This window comes from Silurus aristotelis (assembly GCF_946808225.1).
Source record: "Silurus aristotelis genome assembly, chromosome: 6".
Classification (NCBI taxonomy): Eukaryota; Metazoa; Chordata; class Actinopteri; order Siluriformes; family Siluridae; genus Silurus; species Silurus aristotelis.
Genome location: NC_139579.1, coordinates 21,410,050 through 21,432,038, shown reverse-complemented (window position 1 = coordinate 21,432,038; position 21,989 = coordinate 21,410,050). Strand labels below are relative to the sequence as shown.

The 21,989-nt window shown below is 38.9% G+C and overlaps 2 protein-coding genes across 2 annotated transcripts; both read left to right on the top strand.

Annotated features, from left to right (window-relative positions):
* Positions 1–1,634: 1,634 nt before the first annotated feature.
* Positions 1,635–8,327, top strand: adpgk2 (ADP-dependent glucokinase 2). The gene is made up of 6 exons (XM_083543849.1): positions 1,635–1,964; positions 3,188–3,347; positions 4,311–4,501; positions 4,607–4,703; positions 5,191–5,327; positions 6,141–8,327. Exons 1-6 carry the CDS (start codon positions 1,775–1,777, stop codon positions 6,809–6,811), a joined length of 1,446 nt encoding a protein of 481 aa, XP_083399975.1. The 5' UTR covers positions 1,635–1,774; the 3' UTR covers positions 6,812–8,327.
* A 2,705-nt stretch (positions 8,328–11,032) lies between these two features.
* Positions 11,033–20,501, top strand: psma3 (proteasome 20S subunit alpha 3). Its single transcript, XM_083543856.1, has 11 exons — positions 11,033–11,188; positions 11,901–11,983; positions 12,067–12,190; positions 14,716–14,817; positions 15,057–15,130; positions 15,229–15,301; positions 15,406–15,471; positions 16,450–16,496; positions 20,019–20,086; positions 20,179–20,243; positions 20,321–20,501. Exons 1-11 carry the CDS (start codon positions 11,168–11,170, stop codon positions 20,363–20,365), a joined length of 768 nt encoding a protein of 255 aa, XP_083399982.1. The 5' UTR covers positions 11,033–11,167; the 3' UTR covers positions 20,366–20,501.
* The last annotated feature ends 1,488 nt before the right edge of the window (positions 20,502–21,989 follow it).

Here is a 21,989-nt window from a genome sequence, read left to right as displayed (position 1 = left end):
TATGACTGATACAAACGCAACCGTCTCAGACATTAATCTTGTAAACCCCCTTCAAAACCAATGCAAACTGATTTGATTAGATTATGTTTATACAAATGTTTATACAGAAAATACTAGAGAAGAGATACATGATGACTGCCTATAATAAACAAAACAATGTAACCAAAAAAAGAAATGTGGCCTCGAGTACAACATGTGAGTTGCAATTAATAAAATTTTTATTGTGTTATTATTCAGACTTGAACTTGGTATTGTATGAGGAAGTCAGGTGTGTCAGAGAAGTATGTGAGGGTGGTGCAGGACATGTATGAGGACAGTGTGACAGCGGTGAAGTGTGCAGTAGGAATGACAGACTGGTTCAGGGTGAAGGTTGGACTGCATCAAGGATCAGCCCTGAGCCCTTTCCTGTTTGCAGTGGTGATGGACAGTGCGCTGGAGAGAAGGGGAATGAAAGTCATTAGGAGTAAGACAGAGTGCATGTGTGTAAATGAGAAAGAGGGCATTGGAGGAGTTAAGGTACCTGGGGTTAACAGTGCAAAGTAATGGAGAGTGTGTTAGAGAAGTAAAGAAAAGACTGCAGGCAGGGTGGAGTAGGTGGAGAAGAGTGACAGGAGTGATTTGTGATAGTAGGGTATCTGCAAAAATGAAAGGAAAAGTTTATAGGACTGTGGTGAGACCTGCTATGTTGTATGGATTAGAGACAGTGGCATTGAGTAAAAGACATGAGGTGGAGCTGGAGGTAGCAGAGCTGAAGATGTTAAGGTTTTCGTTAGGAGTGACGAGGATGGACAGGATTAGACATGAGTTTATTAGAGGGACAGCGCATGCAGGATGTTTTGGTGACAAGATGAGGGAGGCAAGATTGAGATGGTTTGGACATGTGCAGAGGAGGGACATTAATTAAATTGGTAGAAGAATGCTGAGGATGGAGCCGCCAGGTAGGAGGAAAAGAGTAAGGCCAATGAGGAGGTTCATGGATGTGGTGAGGAAAGACATGCAGGTAGTTGGTGTGAAAGAGGCAGATGTAGAGTACAGGGTGGTATGGAGACAGATGATCCGCTGTGGCGACCCCTAATGGGAGCAGCAGAAAGAAGAAGAAGAATTCAGACTTGAACTGTTTCACCTTTTTGTCTAAACAATGATCTATTCAGATATATATCTGCTTTTTTTTATTTTATTTTTTTATTTTTCTGCAAAAAATATATATCTTAAACATGATTATGTGACATGTTTGGAAATAAAAGGAAAAATGCTTTGCGTTGCAGAAGAATAAATATATCATATCTATAACAAAAAAAAGAGTATGTCTTTAAGCACAGTATTGTAAGCTTGAATAAAAATGACACTCTGTACAGTCTGCGTTTTTTTTGTTTTGCGGTTTTGAGTAGCATATTGCACAATATTCTGTATACTGTATGCAACTTTATACTTTGTCTTTTTTATTCATTTATTTGCCTTTTTTATTTTCATGTGCAACCGGAAGATTCTGTCACCAAAACAAATTCCTTGTAAATGCAAACATACTTGGCAATGAAGCTCTTTCTGATTCTGATTCGGTATCGAAAAATCGTATCGATTACATTGAGAAGAACCAAACCTTTATTCTGACGGCTATGAGTCGCGCATGCGCGGATGTGACGCAGCAGCAGCAGCAGCAGGGTGGTTTCTCCTGTTGAGACGCGCTGGACTCCACCCCCAGGCTGTGCTGCGCTGTCGCTTTCAGCTGCTTAGCTCATTGTTCACGGTGGAGTTTGGAGAGCAGGAACGCCGTACGATGGCGGTCGAGCTGCGCTCCAGTGTGAAATATGGCACAGTTTTGTCTTTCACCGTGTTGCTGCTGGCTTACTGGTTCCGATCTCCTCAGTCGGTTCTAGATGAGAGGCTGGGAGCTGTTCTGTCCTCTTTACTGCGCGCTGAGCGCAAAGCGGGCTTAAGGAACATCGCCAGACCCCGAGTGGCCATAGGTAACTACAGGTTCCTCCACCACACTGCCCTACTGCTGCTCCTCTTCTCATTGGACTCCTCTGTTTCTTTATTTCATTAGACCTTTTTTTTTTGCAATTCTGGCACTGTTGCATTATTCTTCACATAACCAAGTGATATGCACCTACAATTAAGTTTGACCATTTAGAAAAATTATAAATAATTCATAGAGTAATTATAGTTTCAAATCATAGGCTGCTGTATAGTACAAACACTACAATGTCTATTAGTGTACAGTCGCAATGCTGTCAGATTATGTCATCAGCTCAGCACTTTACACCCAGTGAGTGCTTTACTGAAGAATTTCATTAATGTTATTGTTTTTTTTTTTTGTTTGTTTTTTTAAGAAAACTTAATGTAGTTTGGAGTTGCTGCCACTTTTCTATGCTGTCTCTCCAAACCCAGATTGAGATTATGCTAAATTTGAACATGAATCCTAAAGCCAACCCTGGTTCCCAAATCCCTGGTGAATCCCTGCATGTTTTAGTGTTTGCAACTCCAATGTAACCTATTCAACCACTCATCTCATTCTCAGCGCTTTGCTCTGCACTGTGAGTACTGGAGCGGAAAGTGTGCAGGACATGGGATATAGTGAGCAACACTAGACAACCAAAATGTTGCCTCATGTGCTTTGCTGGCTTTTCAGGGTCAAAGATTAGGTAGCCATGAGATTAGATCGGTTTTGGAACGCTCTGATGGCGAACGATTATTAATTCTTTAAATCTTATTGCTTGCATGCTCAACAGTTACTACTGTACGATACGTGTAAATGCTTCATGTGTCTGCGGAAATACACACAAAAACAAACAATATAAAGCACCACAGAAATACTGATGGTTTCCACTACGAATACAATTGCAGACTATCAGCTGTTAATTGTTAACAAATGGTTTCCATGTATTGTAGTGTGTAAATCTCAGAATGGTCTTTGTTGGTATCCAGAAGACACCAACTTGTGATCTACAGGTTCCCAAAGATGTTCTATCGGTCCTTAATGGTATCAACGAATATAAAACAGCAATTTACCAGTGGAGACCATTGTAGTTTCTGTTCAAACTAATACAACTTCCTTTATAACCATTAAATCATTATACATATGTAATATACCTATGAGGATATATAGATTTTTGCAGCAGAAGCATTGTCAGTGGCAAAACCAGTTAACTGCTATGTCTGTGTCTTTTCACACTCGCTTAATCATCAGGCTTTGGGGGCTGTGTGGACATCATTGTGGACGGTGTGACATTGCTAAACAAGATTGGACTACATCCGACCGATCAGCCTCTGCACCATGACTACATTGAAAACGTGGAACAGCTTGCTCAGAGTTTTGCCTACTTTTTTGCGCCGGGAGCTGCTTCTGAGTGAGTGTGTTATAGTACTTTACCTGGTAACCAACAGCTTTCAAGATGTCTTCTGCAGCTGGCCGAAGCACGCCTCCATGTCTACTCGTTTATATATATACATTTGCATGTTCCACACTACTCAAATTTCAAGAGTGCCTGTCATTGTAAGAAGAGTTACAGATAAAACAAGTACATGTTAGCATGATCAGCCATTTCATAGATAGTCTGGTTGGTTATCTATGTTTTTGATATAGCTGAATAATCCATAATGAAAGCAGCAATATATATATATATATATATATATATATATATATATATATATATATATATATATATATATATATATATATATATATATATATATATGAACTAATATATATATTAGTTCACCACTATGAATGGTGAGCTACATTTTTAACTATATTAGATGTGTTAATACATATATAATATGTGAAAGCATCTATTTATAGGTTTTTGAGATAATCCTGTATGATGGGTTCAAAATGATTGTTCTTATACACAAACCCAGTTTATTTCCACTGAAACATGACAGAATTAAACAGGTTTAGAGAAACTTCCTGAGGCCCGTTGATCGAGGAATCCATGAAATTGTTCTGCAAAATGTATGTCTTGCCTAAAGGTTTTCTGACAGTCCCAGCAAGGGCATTTTTTACCTAAATTACAAACATGTTGTAACATGTATCTCTTCTCGTTTCTTTTCTTGTTAAACATATAGGTACATTTACTAAACTTTAGTAAACTACACAAAGTTGAATTAGACTTTTCCAGTTCATAGGCTGTTGAACAGTAAAATTGTTCAGTAAGGTAGTCAGTAGAAGAATACAGGTATATATGGTTCCTATAAAAGAGAAATTCAAGCCTTTTATATAATGTTAGATGTTTTTAATGCTTTATATAATGATTATAATAATGATTATTATTGAATTTCTTTGTTTCTTTTCACTCATGTCTGTCCTGTAGGAGGTTGGTGGTGAATGAAACACTCTTCAGTCAGCTGGTGGAGGCTTCTCGAGAGTTGCCAGGAAACCGCTGGTCACTTGGGGGTAATGCCCCAGTGATGGCAGGCAGGATGGCCAGCGAGGGCTGTGACGTGCTGCTTGGGGGCAGCTTCGGCCCAGACTTTAATGACTACCTCTCAGAACGTATCACAGGTCAGATATTAACTCTACCATTGCCTTCATCTTTATTTCCATATTATGAAAATGCCATCATTCTATTTTTTTATTTTTTTTTATAATTTTGCTTTCTTATTGCAGTGGCAGGTAAAACAGTGGAGGAACCAGATATTCATCTGATCCTGGAGTATCCCTCTGGGGCAACATGGGGACAATATACCTCCCGAAGAGCCAACAGGTCAGCACTTTGATATAGTTTATTACAGGTTGCAGGGTGAGTGTGCTTAGTTACAAGAAAGTCTGGCCAGTATGTTTGTGGCTGAGGAGTAAATCTGTGTCTTTGAGACAGGCTGGTATTTGTGTGGAACACGTGAAGTTAGAATTTCAAAACAACCTGCATGAGTGTGAATATTTTTTTAATCATTAAGCTTCCTTCATTCCTGTTGCTGTTTGCAAAACTACATCACCCGAGTGATGCAGTAAATCCGGTTTGGTAATAAATTCTTCTGGAATGTTTACGTACAATTGCTCACAAATTGTCTTAACATGGAACAAACATTGCCCATGGCCCAGTGCTATAATTAAAGTTTTTATGTAAAATGCAGTTGATTTGTTCAGGATATTGGATTATTTTAGAATCTTTTTTAATCTGTATTGGCTCATCAGATTCTTGTGAGTGTTGAACAATAATGACACTGGCTCCAAGTTATGTTTTTTGTTCACAGGTACATTATCCACAGTGATGACCACAACCCATACTTAGACTCGATTGATGAGTTTGAGAAGAAGCTGCTAAGCTTTAACCCTGACCTGCTGGTGGTGGGAGGCCTTCAGATGATGGACAACTTTCCATTCAGGCAAGGTGGGCTCAGTGATTCATGCGTAGTTTGTATAGCGCTTTAAACTTAAATGAGTTATATGAATTTGTTATAGACAACCAGTTATGACAATTAGTTGTACAGATATAACAATTGTTTAGGAAAAGTTTGAGAAGAACAACTTAGCCCTAAACATTTTATCTGTTTGAAATGAGTGGACGCTTTATCTTTATCTTTATACAGATAATAGCAAAGCTCTAAGTATCTTGATGGCTGTAAGATAAGTTGCTTTTTCTACAGCTTGTAGTAATACTAGTAATACCAGTTGTATATACAAAATATATGCTTTTGTAATGTTACTGCTGTAGTAGGCTTGAATTTTATCGGACAATTATTGAATACTTGTTCTAATATCTATTTGTTCATGTCAGTACTGTTTAGCATGAATGACTGCTACACCATGGGCCTCTGTAATCTTTCAGCCACCATGGGGAAATATTGCTGTAGATTTTGTGCTGTACCATTGTGCCCTGGAGCAAAAGCAGGATTAGTTGAACATACATACTCCCTCACACACTCGTCATATTGATGTTTGGATTGAGATCATAGGGGAGGTCTAGAGATGTGCTGAAGATAAATGATAAATCGCCATGTAACTTTTATTTTTTGTTGCACTGGTTTGGACTTTTAGCATTTTATAACGACTATACGTTCCTGCTAATTTTCAGATCATGCTTTACATGCAAAAACATATCCAAATGTTACTTCTTTTGATAAATATCGACTGTGTATGTTCAGTATTTACAAGGCAGGGTGTGTGTCTGACATAAGCTGATAAGCTGATCACTCTTTTCCAGGAGAGCGTGAGGCTTTACTGAGTCGCCTAGGTCAGCTGCTATCTTCAGCCTCGCCTCAGACCAATGTGCATTTTGAAATGGCCAGTTTTGTTGATGAGGCGCTTATGTCTGACCTGCTAGAGCTTGTTGTGCCTCATGCTGACTCTCTGGGTATGAACGAGCAGGAGCTGCCGAACCTGCTAAGCCTTTTGCGTGGCAGCACCGTGACCGTGCTGTCTGACCCCAACCCCCGCGTGGCCACCGTGTTGGACCAGATGCGTGAGCTTTATCGAGTAATCAACCTCAGGCACAGGCAGGCCGGACGCGGTCGACCACTCACAAGGCTACACGTTCACACCCTGGCCTTCCAGGCGATAATTGTCACGCACTGCTCTCAGTGGAAGAACACCATGTCCGCCACGGCCAAGGCCTCACTCACTGCCAACCGTCATGTGTGTGGCTCAGCTGACATCGACCCCAGCAAAGCGCGCCTCATCTTAGATGAGTCGTTCTCTGTAAGCAGAAGAGAAGGCAGTCAGCGAATTTCCCTGCAGGAGTCCCGGCCTGTTTCCTGCTGGACCGAGGATGAATATGAGATCTGTGTGGCTCCTGTACTTGTGTGCACCGAGGTGTATCAGACCGCGGGGGGAGGAGACAACATCTCCGCTGCGGGCCTTGTGCTGCAGATCTAACAGAGAAAAAGGGAAGTGAACTCAGAATAACTGGCTCCATTGGGCAGACATCCCACAGATATGAAGGCTTCTATTTTAAGCTATTTTCCTTACACACCAAGTGCAACACCAACGTGTCTTTGTTTCTACGCCTCTCATATAAAACCTTCAGATGTGCGTTTTAATTTTATACCATAGAATATTCTTGTGTTTGGTGGCAGTCATCTCTTAACCATTAACCAATTGCTGGAAATTTTGATGTGAATTGGATCAAAATGCTTATCTATAGCCTGACCAAGAGTCAAATGAATTGAATGATCATTCTTTTGCTTGATAGGTCTCTATTAATGTAGGCATTGTGTTCCTAATTGAATTTGTTACAACACACTTATTATTAGTGCTTTGTAATGCCACACTATTCTACCACTTACTTGACTACATGTTCTTCTTTTTATTTTCTTTCACCTCTTATGTTTTTTTAATACATACATTTTCTTTTATACCAAACTTTATTTAAACCTGATGGCATAGAGATAATGCATTTTGGAAATTACAGCCAGACATACTTACTTTCTTTCTTTCTTTCTTTTTTGAACTGCATTTTTTTTTTTGTTTATTGAAATATTATAGCAAAGCCACTCATCCACCAGAAACAATAACTTCCATCTCAAAATCTTGAGAAATGTTTTATTATAAGGACTCATCACACTAAGATTTCTCAGTCAACATATGGGCACCTGCAGGAAACACCAAATGCTCTAGTTATTCATTTCATGCTTATGGTTAATTAACAGGAATGTAAATCGAGCTTAGTATGTCATGGGTTTTCCAAACTTCCATCTTCTTTCAAACCTCGGTACCTGCAGAATGAACCAATTATCTACCTACCTCCTGTGCCTATGGAAGAATTAGTTATCACATGATCTCTATGAAATCTGTTGACTGACTAAAGTATGGAAGGGGTAAATGTTTTGCTGTTTCCCCATTTGTCTGAGACACAAGTAGTGTTGGAGACGTCCGAGCCTGTGAGCGTCGTACACATAGCTGCTGAGAGTCCATCGTGTCTCAGGGAAATATCGAGCCTTGTTATTATGAATTCACATTGTTTGACTTGGAAGCAGTTAAGCTGAACACAATAGCAGACTTGATGATGTTTATTCTAGCCTTACTCTTATTGAGTTGTTAATGACTGACCACATGCTCAGAAGTGAAATAATTTAATTTTGCATGAAGTAAAAAATAAGCAATGTTTGTTTTGAAAATTCCATGTATAATTATATGCATAGGGATAGTTTTAAGTTTGAGTAATGATTGATGTTTGAGAATAAAATGTAGCACAGTAATGAGCCATACTTGAGTGCAAGTACACAAATCTGTTGTGTCTGGTGCGGCAGTGCACACGCCACCCTTTTTACCTGTTCTGTTTTTATAACTGTACCAAGTTTGAATGAAAAGAGCTGGGTTACAGGTGAAGATGTATGTTTCTGAATTGCTCCTTTTTATTTTTATGTAATTAAACCTTGCATTCCATTTCTGACATGCTGGCTGACATTTTGTGTTTTTGGCGTCAAATACTATACTGCAGATTGTGACCCCGAAACAACAAGAACAGTACAGGGTGAAGCCAGAAATCTAGAAAGTTCCAATTTGACAACACTGATGCCACTAAACATCCCAAGTAATCAAGAAATGTTTGCTTTTATATTGCAGATAGTTTTCAGAATGACGGACTAAAGCTTATTTAAATCTTAGGTAAATACACAGTAACATTTAACATCACAGTAACACCTGTGATTTATTGTGGCAATCATTTCATGCTTATTTACTTCTGCTTGGTGAGTATAAGCCTACAAACTTTGTAAAAAAAAAAATGTAAAGAAAAATTATTGAGAGTTTTTGAATTGTAGTAAAAATTAAATACAGTCTAGTAAAATCTTTGCAAAAATGGTGTTTTCAGTAAAATAAACCATTGCTTGAAAATTAAAAAAATGTTCAGCACATATAAAAGTAAATTCTATCCTGTAATGTTTAATATGTCTAAAGGATATGAAATTGATGAATACAATTGCAGCAAGCTTTTATTTCTGGTCAGGGTCATGTTACAACTGGAATCCTATATGGGATGCCAGTACAATCTCTGGAAATGTATTCTGGATAGAATTAAGAATATGATGTACTATAAAGTCAAAATTTTGTGTACACATGACTATAATTCCCATATGTGATATGTGAAATGTGATATTGATCATTTTAATCCAATGGCATGGCAGTAATAAGGAATTGGTCCCTCCTTTTTTATTTCTGTCAGCACTGGTAGAACAATGGTAACAATACTCACCAGTTTAGGTTTACCTTCTTTTTTGAGGTACTATGACCTTCATGTCTACTCAGACCAGCTTAATCAGTAAGGTACTTCAATCTGCAGACCCCTTCACACACAGTTTGTTCTTCAAGTCCATTCTGTATAAAACTTTAGAGACTGGTGTGGATGAAAAATTCCAGATCAGCAAATTAACAAAACATTTTAATTATTTGTCAGACACCATTTTCCAGGGTGACTTACAATAATCTGAGCAGTTGAGGGTTGCAAGGGCCTTGCTCAAGGGCCCCTCCAGTAGCAGCACTGTGGTGCTGGGATTTAAACGTAGGACCTCAGATCAGAAATTTCTAACAACTTAACCACATCCTATCTGGCACCAAGAAACCAATTTTGATGCTTGATGTGAACATGAAGCTCTTGGCCTTTATCTGCATTAAATAATGTATTGGGCTGCTGCCACTTGATTTGCTAATTATGAATGCATGAACATGTTACTAATAAAGTAAACAATAAGGATGGAGCTCAATGGACCATGCCAGCATCATTAAGAGTGACACCTGTCTGTCAGAGGAAGGGCTTATATCTGAGCGGCTGGGGGTTAGGGGGCCTTCCTCAAGGGCCCTGCAGTTGGAAGCAGGGTAGTGCTGGAATTTAAACTTACAACCTTTTGATCTGTAGTTAAACACCTTATCCACAGCCTGGCACTAAGAACCCCATTTTGATGTTTGATGTGAACATGAACATCTGCATTATATGATGCATTGGGCTGCTGCCACATGAATGGCTAAGAAATAACTGCATGAATGCGTTTCCTCAGTGGCGGGCTGTCAATTTGGTACCTGGGCCTTCAGTGGGGACTTACCACCACTATCACGTCGCAATTATAGAAACCATATTACTATACAAAAACACAATATAACAATGGGTGGCATTACAGTGAGAGAGAGGCATTTCGCATATGGAGAGTGAATACCATTTTACTAAAGCAAGCTTCAAACCTCTATACTACCACCTGAATACATTTTACCAGTTCTGAATACATTTTGTCTAATAACATGACAAAAACATTAAAATGTGAATAAAATATAACCTACTCACTAGAGATGCATACTTATAATTTGCACCTCTCCTCAGAGGCTGTAAACCAGTGGTACTGCTCGTATTTACTGTTCTGGAAGTGCCGAACAAACCCTTTCTGTGGCTGAGACAAGCTAGCTATCTTCGGGGCTGGCCGACCTCTCCTCATGATGTCTAGCTTTTCTTGAAAAAATTTTTTTAAGTATGTCCGAGACCAAATTAATTTCTCTTCCTTCGTAGGTGTAAAAAAAGTCTAACTCAGATGTATTGGCCCTGGGAGGTGAATATGAAATCTGATTGGTTAAAAAAACAGATCCATTGATAATAGAGACTAGGGTAAAAAGGCCAGCAGTACTGACTTTCAAGGCCCTGGGCAGATTAGATTGACATGGCAGCACATAGAGGCTAAAATCTGATAACAATTTGATGTTAGATGAAAAATCTAACATTCACATACACGTAATGGAAGTGGTGCAGCCATGAGAAACGCTACGAAATAAAGATAATAAACTGCTGGGAATAAATGTATACAATTTCATGGAACAAATATTAGAATTTAGGTTGTAAATGTAGGCCAGTGCTTCTGATAGTGTTTAGGCCAGCAGAGAAGTCTTTGCTGGCTCTGACCGCCCACCACTGTGTTTCCTAATAAAGTAAACAGAGTGTATGTGTTTCAGGTCTCTTGACGGAAACTGTTTTTATTTCAGATACAGATAAGCTTTAATATTATACATTTTATTAGAAATAAACTTTATTCTATTTCAGTACACAATACAAAATAGACCTTTTCATTCAGCTATTTCATGCGACACAAAATTCACGGCGCATGAGCATTAAACTCCCTTCTGATTGGGTGATATCTGGTCCAATCAGAGACGTCCTTGTTGCTTGGTCCATGGTTCAGTCCGAACTTGCCGCTAACGCTAGCAGATGCTGTAGTTAGCTTGGTGGTGGCCCACAGTGTACAGGTGTAGAGGAAAATGAGTTCTATTGGGACCGGGGTAAGTTTATATTATATATATATATATATATATATTTGTACTTGTTTGTTTTCTATATGTATATGTATATATACCTGTTTTAGTTGTGAGGAGTCTGAGCGCGCTGTGTATTGAGTGTTTTGTAGCTGCGCTGCTTCTCCCACAGTGCAGGAGCACATTGAAGGATTGATGGTGACGAAGTGCAAATAAGAGCTTTACGATATTTTTAGTTATTATGGTCAAAATGGACGTATAATCTTCCAGTAAGGTTTTTAAATGTTGCTGCTGGTTTCTGGTGAAGTGTGAATTTAGAATTTCGTTTCAGTCTGTGCTGAGTCACTGCCTGCTAACAATGAATAACAAGCTAAAGCTCAGATGACACCTAGCTAACTGGCTAACAAAAGTGAAAGTAATCTTCCCTTACTCCCAAAACTAATAAATATTTGCTCTCATATTCTCTCTATATGATATCCGGTATATTATAATATACTATATAGTGCTTATTCATTTGAATAACAGTAGTAATAAGAAGAATGCATCGATACAATAATTATTTTCTTTTTCAATACAATATTTGTATAACGCTTCTATCAGTGGACATTGTCTCAAAGCAGCTTTTCAGAGAGAAAGATAGATATATATTAAATCTATATTTCTATGTAATGTACCATCTATTAATTCTGTTAAGCTTTTCTGAGGACTAACAAGTTTTTTTCTATGTCCCCAAATTCAGTATGACTTGTCTGCCTCAACTTTTTCGCCGGATGGCCGGGTATTTCAGGTAGAATATGCCATGAAAGCGGTAGAAAATAGCAGGTAAGTGATGTTTCAAGAAAGACTCATTACATGTTTTTTTTCTGTGTGTCTTTGTGTTGATGGCTTTTTGCTTGTTCGTGCAGCACAGCTATTGGAATCCGCTGCAAAGATGGAGTCGTGTTTGGTGTAGAGAAGTTGGTGCTGTCCAAACTGTATGAAGAAGGCTCCAACAAGCGCATCTTCAACATCGACCGTCATGTTGGCATGGTGCGTAGATATGTTCATGGTAGAGCTGTATATGTTCATAAAGAGCTGTATTTGTGCTGAAACGGAGAAGGGTGACCGTGCTGGTGATATACACGAATATACCACTTTAATAGAAACTCGTGTAACCAATGATCGTTCATGTCGTGAGGTGTCCAGTTAGCCAATCATGATGAATAAATACAATCATGTGACTCTGTGGGTATTGTTGTTAGTGCCAGACAGGCTGGTGTGGGATTCTTGCTTGGCAGAAGTGGTCATAAAAACCACCAAGTTTTTTTTTTTAGTTGTGAGCTGCTTTTCTGCTTACTGTGGTTGTAAAGAGTGTGATCACTCTCCTTTGACTTAGCCCCAATATTTCCACCCATAAGAACTACTGCTCACTGGATGTGGTTTTACATCTTTGTGTATAAAATGTGCATTTTAAATCTCACATTAGCAGCAATTTCTGAATATATTCAAACTTTTAGGTTTATTTGTCATATGTACAGAAGTCAGTGACAGTTTGTACAATGAAATGCTTTGATGAGGCTACAGGCAAATGACAGCAAACAAACAATATTAAACAGTAAAAAAAAGAAAAAAGTAATAATGAGGCATAGTTATAATTAATAATATATTAATAATAATAATTCCAATCATACAATGCATACAAACTCTACCTGATTTCTTGCACCTGTTTATTAAATTTTTTTTAAAGCTGTCTCACACTTAACTTCTAGCATTGTATCCTGTCTGAGATTAGATAAGAGCACTTTTAAGCTCACCCCTCACACCCCTTTTTCTTTTGTCTTTTTTTCTTTTACTGCACAGCTCTAAATTTATAGACAAATTAACAATAATGCTTCTTTCGCCACAGTGGGTCATCCGTCTCCATACCCCCCTGTCCTCTACATCTGCCTCTTTTAAACCAACTACCTGCATGTCTTTCCTCACCACATCCATAAACCTCCTCCTTGGCCTTCCACTTTTCCTTCCTCCTGGCGGCTCCATCCTCAACATTATTCTACTGATATACCCCATGTCCCTCCTCTGAACATGTCCAAACCATCTCAATCTCACCTCCCTTACCGTGTCTCCAAAACGTCCTACATGCGCTGTCCCTCTAATAAACTTTTTTTAAATCCTGTCCATCCTCATCACTCCCAACGAAAACCTCAACATCTTCAGCTCTGCTACCTCCAGCTCCACTTCCTGTCTTTTACTCAGTGCCACTGTCTCTAATCCATACAACATCTCAGGTTTCACCACAGTCCTATAAACTTTCCCTTTCACTCTTGCAGATATCCTTTTATCACAAATCACTCCTGCCACTCTTCTCCACCCACTCCAAGTCCAAATGACTTTTCACTATTCTTCATCTTAATCGCTGCTCTCACTTCCTCCTAACTAATCCTATCCACTTCCTGCTTCACCATCTCCACACTATGTAACCTTCTCTCTCTTGTATTTTCCTCGTTTATCAGCTGCTCAAAATACCCCCTCCACCTTCTCAACACACTCTCCTCACTAGTCAACACATTTTCATCTCCATCCTTTATTGGTCTAACTTGCAGCACATCCTTCCCAGCTCGGTCCCTCTGCCTGGCTAATCTGTATAAATCCTTTTCTCCTTCTCTAGTGTACAACTTCTCATACAGCTCCTCTTATGCCTTTTCCTTGGCTTTCGCCACATCCCTCTTCACCTGCTGCCGCATCTCCTTGTACTCCTGCCTACTTTTCTCATCACACTGTCGATTACAATTCTGTTTGGCCAACTTCTTTCTCCTTATGCTTTTCTGCACTCATTCCACCACCATGTCTCTTTGTCTTCCTTTCTATTTCCAGCTGTCACACCAAGTACCTTTCTAGCTGTCTCCCTTATCACTTCTGCAGTAGTTTCCCAATCATCCAGCACCTGTTCACCACCACCGAGCCTCTGTCTGATCTCTTCCAGTCTTTCTCCTTCAGTTTCCACCATCTTATTCTTCTTTCAGTCCTCACTCTCCTCCTCTTTTTCTTCACATCCAAAACCATCCTACAGACCACCATCCGATGCTGTCTAGCTACACTGTCCCCTGCCAACACCTTACATTCTCCAATCTCCTTCAGGCTGCATCTCCTACATAGAACATAATCCACCTGTGTGCACCGTCCTCCACTCTTATACGTCACCCTATGCTCCTCCTTCTTCTTAAAATAAGTGTTCACCACTGCTATTTCCATCCTTTTAGCAAAATCTACCACCATCTGCCCTTCCACATTCCTCTCTTTGAAGCCATACCTACCCATCACCTACCCATCACCTTTGTTCCCTTCACCTACATGCCCATTAATGTCTGCCCCAGTCACCAATCATTTATTCCTAGGTACACCATCTACCACTTTATCACTCACTCACTCCAGAATTTTTCATTCTCCTCTATTGATTCATTTGGTGATATGAGCAGAAATAATGTTAGGTGCTAACAAGAACTAACTTGTTTCACAAGTGCCGCACAACATGGATTTATAGATTATATAACTATGGATCCTTGCTCTGTTTTTAGGCCGTGGCAGGGCTGCTTGCAGATGCCAGATCTCTTGCTGAGGTGGCAAGGGAAGAAGCCTCCAACTTCCGCTCCAACTATGGCCATGACATCCCTCTGAAGGTAATAATTAAAGCTGCAATACACTGGTTACATATTTTACATTATTGTTGTGTAAAAGGTAATTCTTGTATTGTCAGTATTATAGAGCCTCAATAGATCAATCATCTTTAGTTGTAGTTGAAAGAAATGAGTAATGTAACTTGTGAAAATAATGAAACTTGCACTGTGCTGTATATATATAAAAAAAAGTATAATAATTGTTCTATTTCCTCGTGATTTTTATTTTATTTTTCAAAAAGCATCTAGCAGACAGAGTCGCCATGTATGTTCATGCCTACACATTATACAGCGCTGTACGGCCTTTTGGGTGCAGGTAAGGGGAACAAATACAAAACAGGAACAACATTATCACTATAGTAGTAGCTTTTTTATGTTTTTGAGATTAAAAGAAGCTCTGATTTCTGATCCTAGTTTCATTCTTGGCTCTCACGATGAAGATGACGGACCCCAGCTGTACATGGTGGACCCTTCGGGGATCTCATATGTAAGATGACTCATAAGTCAGTTTTGCCTCATACATGCTTTAAACATGAATTAAATTTGCAAGTTCTTAGTACAAACATATCAATGTGGTGTCCCTGGTTATAGGGTTACTGGGGCTGTGCCATTGGAAAAGCCAAGCAAGCTGCAAAAACAGAAATTGAGAAACTTCAGGTAGGTTTTCACTGTTTGTGTGGCTGAGCTCACGTTGGTCCTTATTCTTCAGTCGTGTAGAAATGAGCGCTAATGTAAACGCATGAATAATGACAGAAAAATGAATTTGCAACCAAATTTATGACACTGATTAGAAAAACTTTATTGATTAATCAGCTTTATTTGCATGGAAAAAAGATTATGTATTTATGGCTATGATGATATTTGTTTAATTAAATATTGTTTGTACTACTCCACTCATCACATCATTGATTTTGACTATTTAAACTAAGCAAGTTGTTAAATTGTTGTGCTCAAAATTCCCACCTGCACTGACCAGACACGAGTTTGAGTTTAAGGACACTGATTGTGGAATTTCCATAGACACATTTGTTCTGATTTGATATAAGGTGAGGATATGTGCGAGATGAGAAACAGAATGGCAGTTCAGTGGAACCTCGATACGCCTCGACAGTTTGCGACTTTCCATTAGGAACTGGTCTAAGAGTAACTCGCAAAAAAAATTCTGATAGTTCACGAGAAGCCGCGAGTGGCTCGAAAGTTCGAAGTAACAATTCAAAACAGAGTTTGTACCAATAAATTATATAAATGTTTGTAAAATTATTTTATTATTAGCATAAAGTAGTAAATAAAACATTTGACAAGCAATTCACCTTTTTTTTGAGTGTACAGTACAGAACATTGAGTGTACAGTACAATTCCCCTTGAAACGGGAACCATTAAAAGGAGAGTCAAAAAAATTGTGATTCTTTGTTACTCGCGTGGGGTCAAAGAACGTGACTGCCGCGTGTATCGAGGTTGCACTGTATTCCTGGAGATAAATAGTTCTAGTTGGAAATGTGAACTGTTGGATAAAGGCAGCTTTTTGAAACATGTTTTCAGACAAAAATGTATCTGGATTAATGTAGATGTAGCCAAAGTTTGTTCTGTGGACTTTTTCAGTGGCTCCTTCTTTAAAAATTTCCTTTTTATTAACAGATGAAAGATATGACCTGCCGAGAGCTGGTGAAAGAGGTTGCAAAAATGTAAGTACAGTCTATATTGAGAGTTTAATAGCTCATGACCTTCTGTAGAGTGAAACCTTTAGGCCATTGTGTACTGATCTTGTGCTTCAGCACTGTAAAACAAATGGATGTATGTGTTCAAAATACAAACCTTTTCCTGAGAGCATAATGGAAATATAATGAAAATGCCAATACATGCAGTAGTGATTTCCATACCTGTTTCATGATTGAGTAAATTGTAATCAGTTGCTCTCGGGTCTGGAGTACTCATGCCCTGGGTATTTTAAGTTTTTGTTTTTTCCTCTGTACAATGTGACATGACATTTTAACAAATTTGAAATGGAAATTTATCTTGGTTAAATACTTCTCTGAAGAGAATTCATGACCAGTGATCAGCAATGAGATAAGATGTTCAAAGCTTCAAAGCTGTGTAACTACCGAGCATGACACGATGAGCGATTTAGAGGTTCTTCCAAAGGTGCAAATAAAATAAAAAAAATTGTCTTTAGCTGAATCTACATGATCTTCTGTGGATGTAGTGCACTAGAGAGAGTGTAGAGCACCAATTTCATACCTTGTGTGATTTATAAGTAATGCAGAGTAATGTTTTCTAAATAACCAGTTTATTGTGACTTGACATGCATTTTGCCTGAACAAGGAAAAGCAAGTTTAGTGTAATAACAAGAAATTGTTACAGTATTTACTGAGCCATGTGCTGCTGTATTGAATGTCTGATTCAGAAAATATCTATTAATTAACGTGTGCGTAAATGTCGGGACAAAATAAATGCCATGCAGGGGTATTTTAGTGCCAGGCTGAGAATTACTTGTCTTTTGTGTTACTGAAACAATTTCCCTGGCTAGATTATTGAGCTATTTGCCCAGTTCAGCAAATATGAACATTTTAATTGCAGCCAATTGTAATGCAATATTTCATTTTATATATATATATATATATCACATATATACATATACACATATACAGTGAGGAAAATAAGTATTTAAACACCCTGCTATTTTGCAAGTTCTCCCACTTAGAAATCATGGAGGGGTCTGAAATTGTCATCGTAGGTGCATGTCCACTGTGAGGGACATAATCTAAAAAAAAAAAATCCAGAAATCACAATATATGATTTTTAAACTATTTATTTGTATGATACAGCTGCAAATAAGTATTTGAACACCTGTCTATCAGCTAGAATTCTGACCCTCAAAGACCTGCCTTTAAAATGTCCACCTCCACTACATTTATTATCCTAAATTAGATGCACCTGTATGAGGTTGTTAGCTGCATAAAGACACCTGTCCACCCCATACAATCAGTAAGAATCCCACTACTAACACAGACAAGACCAAAGAGCTGTCCAAGGACACAAGAGACAAAATTGTACACCTCCACAAGGCTGGAAAGGGCTACGGGGAAATTGCCAAGCAGCTTGGTGAAAAAAGGTCCACTGTTGGAGCAATCATTAGAAAATGGAAGAAGCTAAACATGACTGTTAATCTGCCTCGGACTGGGGCTCTATGCAAGATCTCACCTCGTGGGGTCTCAATGATCCTAAGGAAGGTGGGAAATCAGCCCAGAACTACATGGGAGGAGCTGGTCAATGACCTGAAAAGAGCTGGGACCACCGTTTCCAAGGTTACTGTTGGTAATACACTAAGACGTCATGGTTTGAAATCATGCATGGCACGGAAAGTTCCCCTGCTTAAACCAGCACATGTCCAGGCACGTCTTAAGTATGCCAATGACCATTTGAATGATCCAGAGGAGTCATGGGAGAAAGTCATGTGGTCAGATGAGACCAAAATAGAACTTTTGGGTCATAATTCCACTAAACGTGTTTGGAGGAAGAAGAATGATGAGTACCATCCCTACTGTGAAGCATGGGGGTGGTACCGTCATGCTTTGGGGGTGTTTTTCTGCACATGGGACAGGGCGACTGCACTGTATTAAGGAGAGGATGACCAGGGCCATGTATTGTGAGATTTTGGGGAACAACCTCCTTCCCTTAGTTAGAGCATTGGAGATGGGTCGAGGCTGGGTCTTCCAACATGACAATGACCCGAAGCACACAGCCAGGATAACCAAGGAGTGGCTCTGTAAGAAGCATATCTAAGTTCTGGCGTGGCCTAGCCAGTCTCCAGACCTAAACCCAATAGAGAATCTTTGGAGGGAGCTCAAACTCTGTGTTTCTCAGCGACAGGCCAGAAACCTGACTGATCTAGAGAAGATCTGTGTGGAGGAGTGGGCCAAAATCCCTCCTGCAGTGTGTGCAAACCTGGTGAAAAACTACAGGAAACGTTTGACCTCTGTAATTGCAAATAAAGGCTACTGTACCAAATATTAACATTGACTTTCTCAGGTGTTCAAATACTTATTTGCAGCTGTATCATACAAATAAATATTTAAAAAATCATACATTGTGTTTTCTGGATTTTTTTTTTTTTTTTTTAGATTATGTCTCTCACAGTGGACATGCACCTACGATGACAATTTCAGACCCCTGCATGATTTCTAAGTGGAAGAACTTGAAAAATAGCAGGGTGTTCAAATACTTATTTTCCTCACTGTATATATATAATATTAGAGAGAGAGCGAGTGTGTGTGCATAGACAGCATATTGTCAACATGGGTGGTAAAATATAAAAGTATTTGCCAATGTAAAAACTAATGTTTTACCCATAATATGCACACACACAAATGCCTTTGGTTCGGTCACATATTTTAAGAAGTAAAAATACCCAAACAAAAGTGTTAAATGCAAACTCTTTAAAGGCTGCATTACAAGTGACTTGACTTGTTTGCTTACTACCAAGGATATCGCATGGCGAGATTATATAGTTAATTGAGTGCAGTCAAATCATCTTTGAAATTTTTCACTTGTGTAGTCATGACTGTGATTTGGGCATACCACAATGCCACCCTATATCATGTCAATATTTAACAATTTTCTTGCAAATGTTTTTTTTTTTTTTGTGGACCAGTTATGGTTTTTATGGACCAGTGTTATAAACAAGAAATAAAGTGATGTCAGATAATACAGCAGAGTAATATTATTTTTCCTTGCAAAAAGAACTAGATTCCAAAGAATTTACACATACATTAAAGCAGGTCAGCTAGCCGAGATTGATTTGTATGTTCCCATTAACAGTGCATTTGGTGAATCTTGCTTTTCTTCGTTTTCCTCAGATGAACTTTTATATTTTGTCAGTTGTCATGAAAAATTTTGTTTATATCCACTTGTTGCTAATAATGTTGTAGAGAAGCTTTCAGTGGGACCGTTGCTGCAATTTAATTTTATCATCTGAACACAGATTAGCATGGTGGATACAAACAGTGAGATGTCCCAGTGTGGTTTCACTGAATATAAGCAGTCCGGAAAACCGCTCGTCCAATCAAATTAGTGGACCAGGGCTGATTTTGTACAACAATCACATTGTGGCACCCCGAGTTTAAATCTTGGTACACTGGAAAAGGTTCTTTCAGGATGAGCACAAGAGCAATTTAGTGTCACCTGATGAGTTTCTTCTGTTTTTACAGCATCTACATTGTACACGACGAAGTGAAGGACAAAGCCTTTGAGTTGGAGCTGAGCTGGGTTGGAGAAGGTAACGAGCATTTATGTTTTAGAGAGAAAGAAGTAAACTTGCCACATCAATACCAGTGTCTTACCAAACATTTATTTATTTTTTTCTTTCAGTCACAAAAGGACGACATGAGTTGGTCCCTAAAGATATCAAAGAGGAAGCTGAGAAATATGCTAAAGTAAGTCCTTTAGCAGTAAGGGTCACTTAGTTTTGTGTCTAATTTTTTATTAATTCCTTTTTTTTCTTCCCCCTCAGGATTCGCTGGAGGAAGAAGACGACTCGGATGAGGACAATATGTAACAAACTTGATGCCTGTATTCTCCAATATACTCATTTTACATGCACCCGTCAGCCCTCAAAATTTCTTTTATATGTTTTCTAGATGCCTGAAATCTGTGTATGTATGCTTAAGATCAGAATTAAATAAATGGAAAATCTCTTCTCTTTCTTGGACTAGAATATTTGAGCACAATTAATATGGCCAGCATTAACTCAAAATTGGAGCATACCACCAAGTCCAATGCAGCCACATTGTACACTATATTGCCAAAAGTTTGGGGACACTAGGTCATAAGTATGGTATGTTCTTTGAGTTTTGCATTCCACATTCCTCTTTCCTCTTATATTTCCCTCCACTCTTCTGGAAAGATGTTCCACTAGATCGGAGTGTGCTTATGGAGACTTGTGCTCATTCAGACACAAGAGGTGTTAGTAAAGTCAGGTGTTGATGTAGGTGAGGTGGCCTGGAGTGCACTCAGCATTCACATTCATCCCAAAGGTGTTCAGTAGTGTTGAGGTCAGAGCTCTAAAGCAGCTCTGACCTCTTGTCTCATTGTCATGCTGGAATAGGTTTGGGTCTCCTAGTTCAAGCGAAGGGACAATTTCATGCTACTGCATCCACAGACATCCTTTACGATTGTGTGCCTTCAAGCTTTGCAAAAACAGTTTGTGAAAGAACCACATATGGCTGAGAAAGTCAGGTGTCCCAATACTTTTGTCCATATAGTGTATCGGTACACTATGAACAAACAGAAGTCTGGAGTAGTACACTGCAAGGACTTGAACCTTGTGCTGAGCTTCAGCAGTGCCGGCCACCAGTGTGAGGAACAGCAGAGCAACCGTTTGTCCATTTAAAGCATTTCATAACACTGACGTACTGTTTTCACCAAGTTCTAAGCTTAGCATCTTAACTACTAGGTATAGGTGTAAAGGTATAAAGGCTGTTTTAAACCAGATCGCAGTATAATGTAAAATAAGCCAGACTGAGGTTCAGCCACTAGGGTAAATTTGTTTACTTAATTAGGAACATCTGTTTAACTGCACATTTATGTCATTATCTAAATAGCTAATGTTGCAGCAGAAAGGTACATGAAAATGGGGGGGGGGGGGGGGGGGAATGGGACAGAGGAAATGCCTTTGGAGGTCAAAGAAGGTAAAAAAAAAAAAAAAGAAAAACCCACCCAGATTGCTGACAGGAAGGTGACCGTAATAACTCTACATCTGTAATGAGCAGAAAAGCATTTTGCAATGCACAAGAATGCCAAACACTGAGGGGAACAGGCTACAGCAGCAGACATCCACTCCTGTAAGCAAAAGAAAAGAAACACAGTGGGAATAGGATCAGAAACATAAGACAGCTGCATGGCAGTTTCCCTGAGTGCATTTGTCCACTTTGGTTTAATCTTTATACAATGTGGAGTAAAAAAAAGTACTCTGATCTGCAGCTTTAGAAATACTCAATCCAGCAACTATGCCATTGTCAAAGTCCCTAAAAACACATTTTGCCATTTTAATGACTGAGGTAAACATTAACTGTGGCTCAAAACCTGTACTTGTGTACAAGGTCACAAGTGCCTGTGTGGATAACTGAATTAATAAGTGTACCTGCTAAATATGTCTATAAAAGTGGCAGGTGAGTATAAAT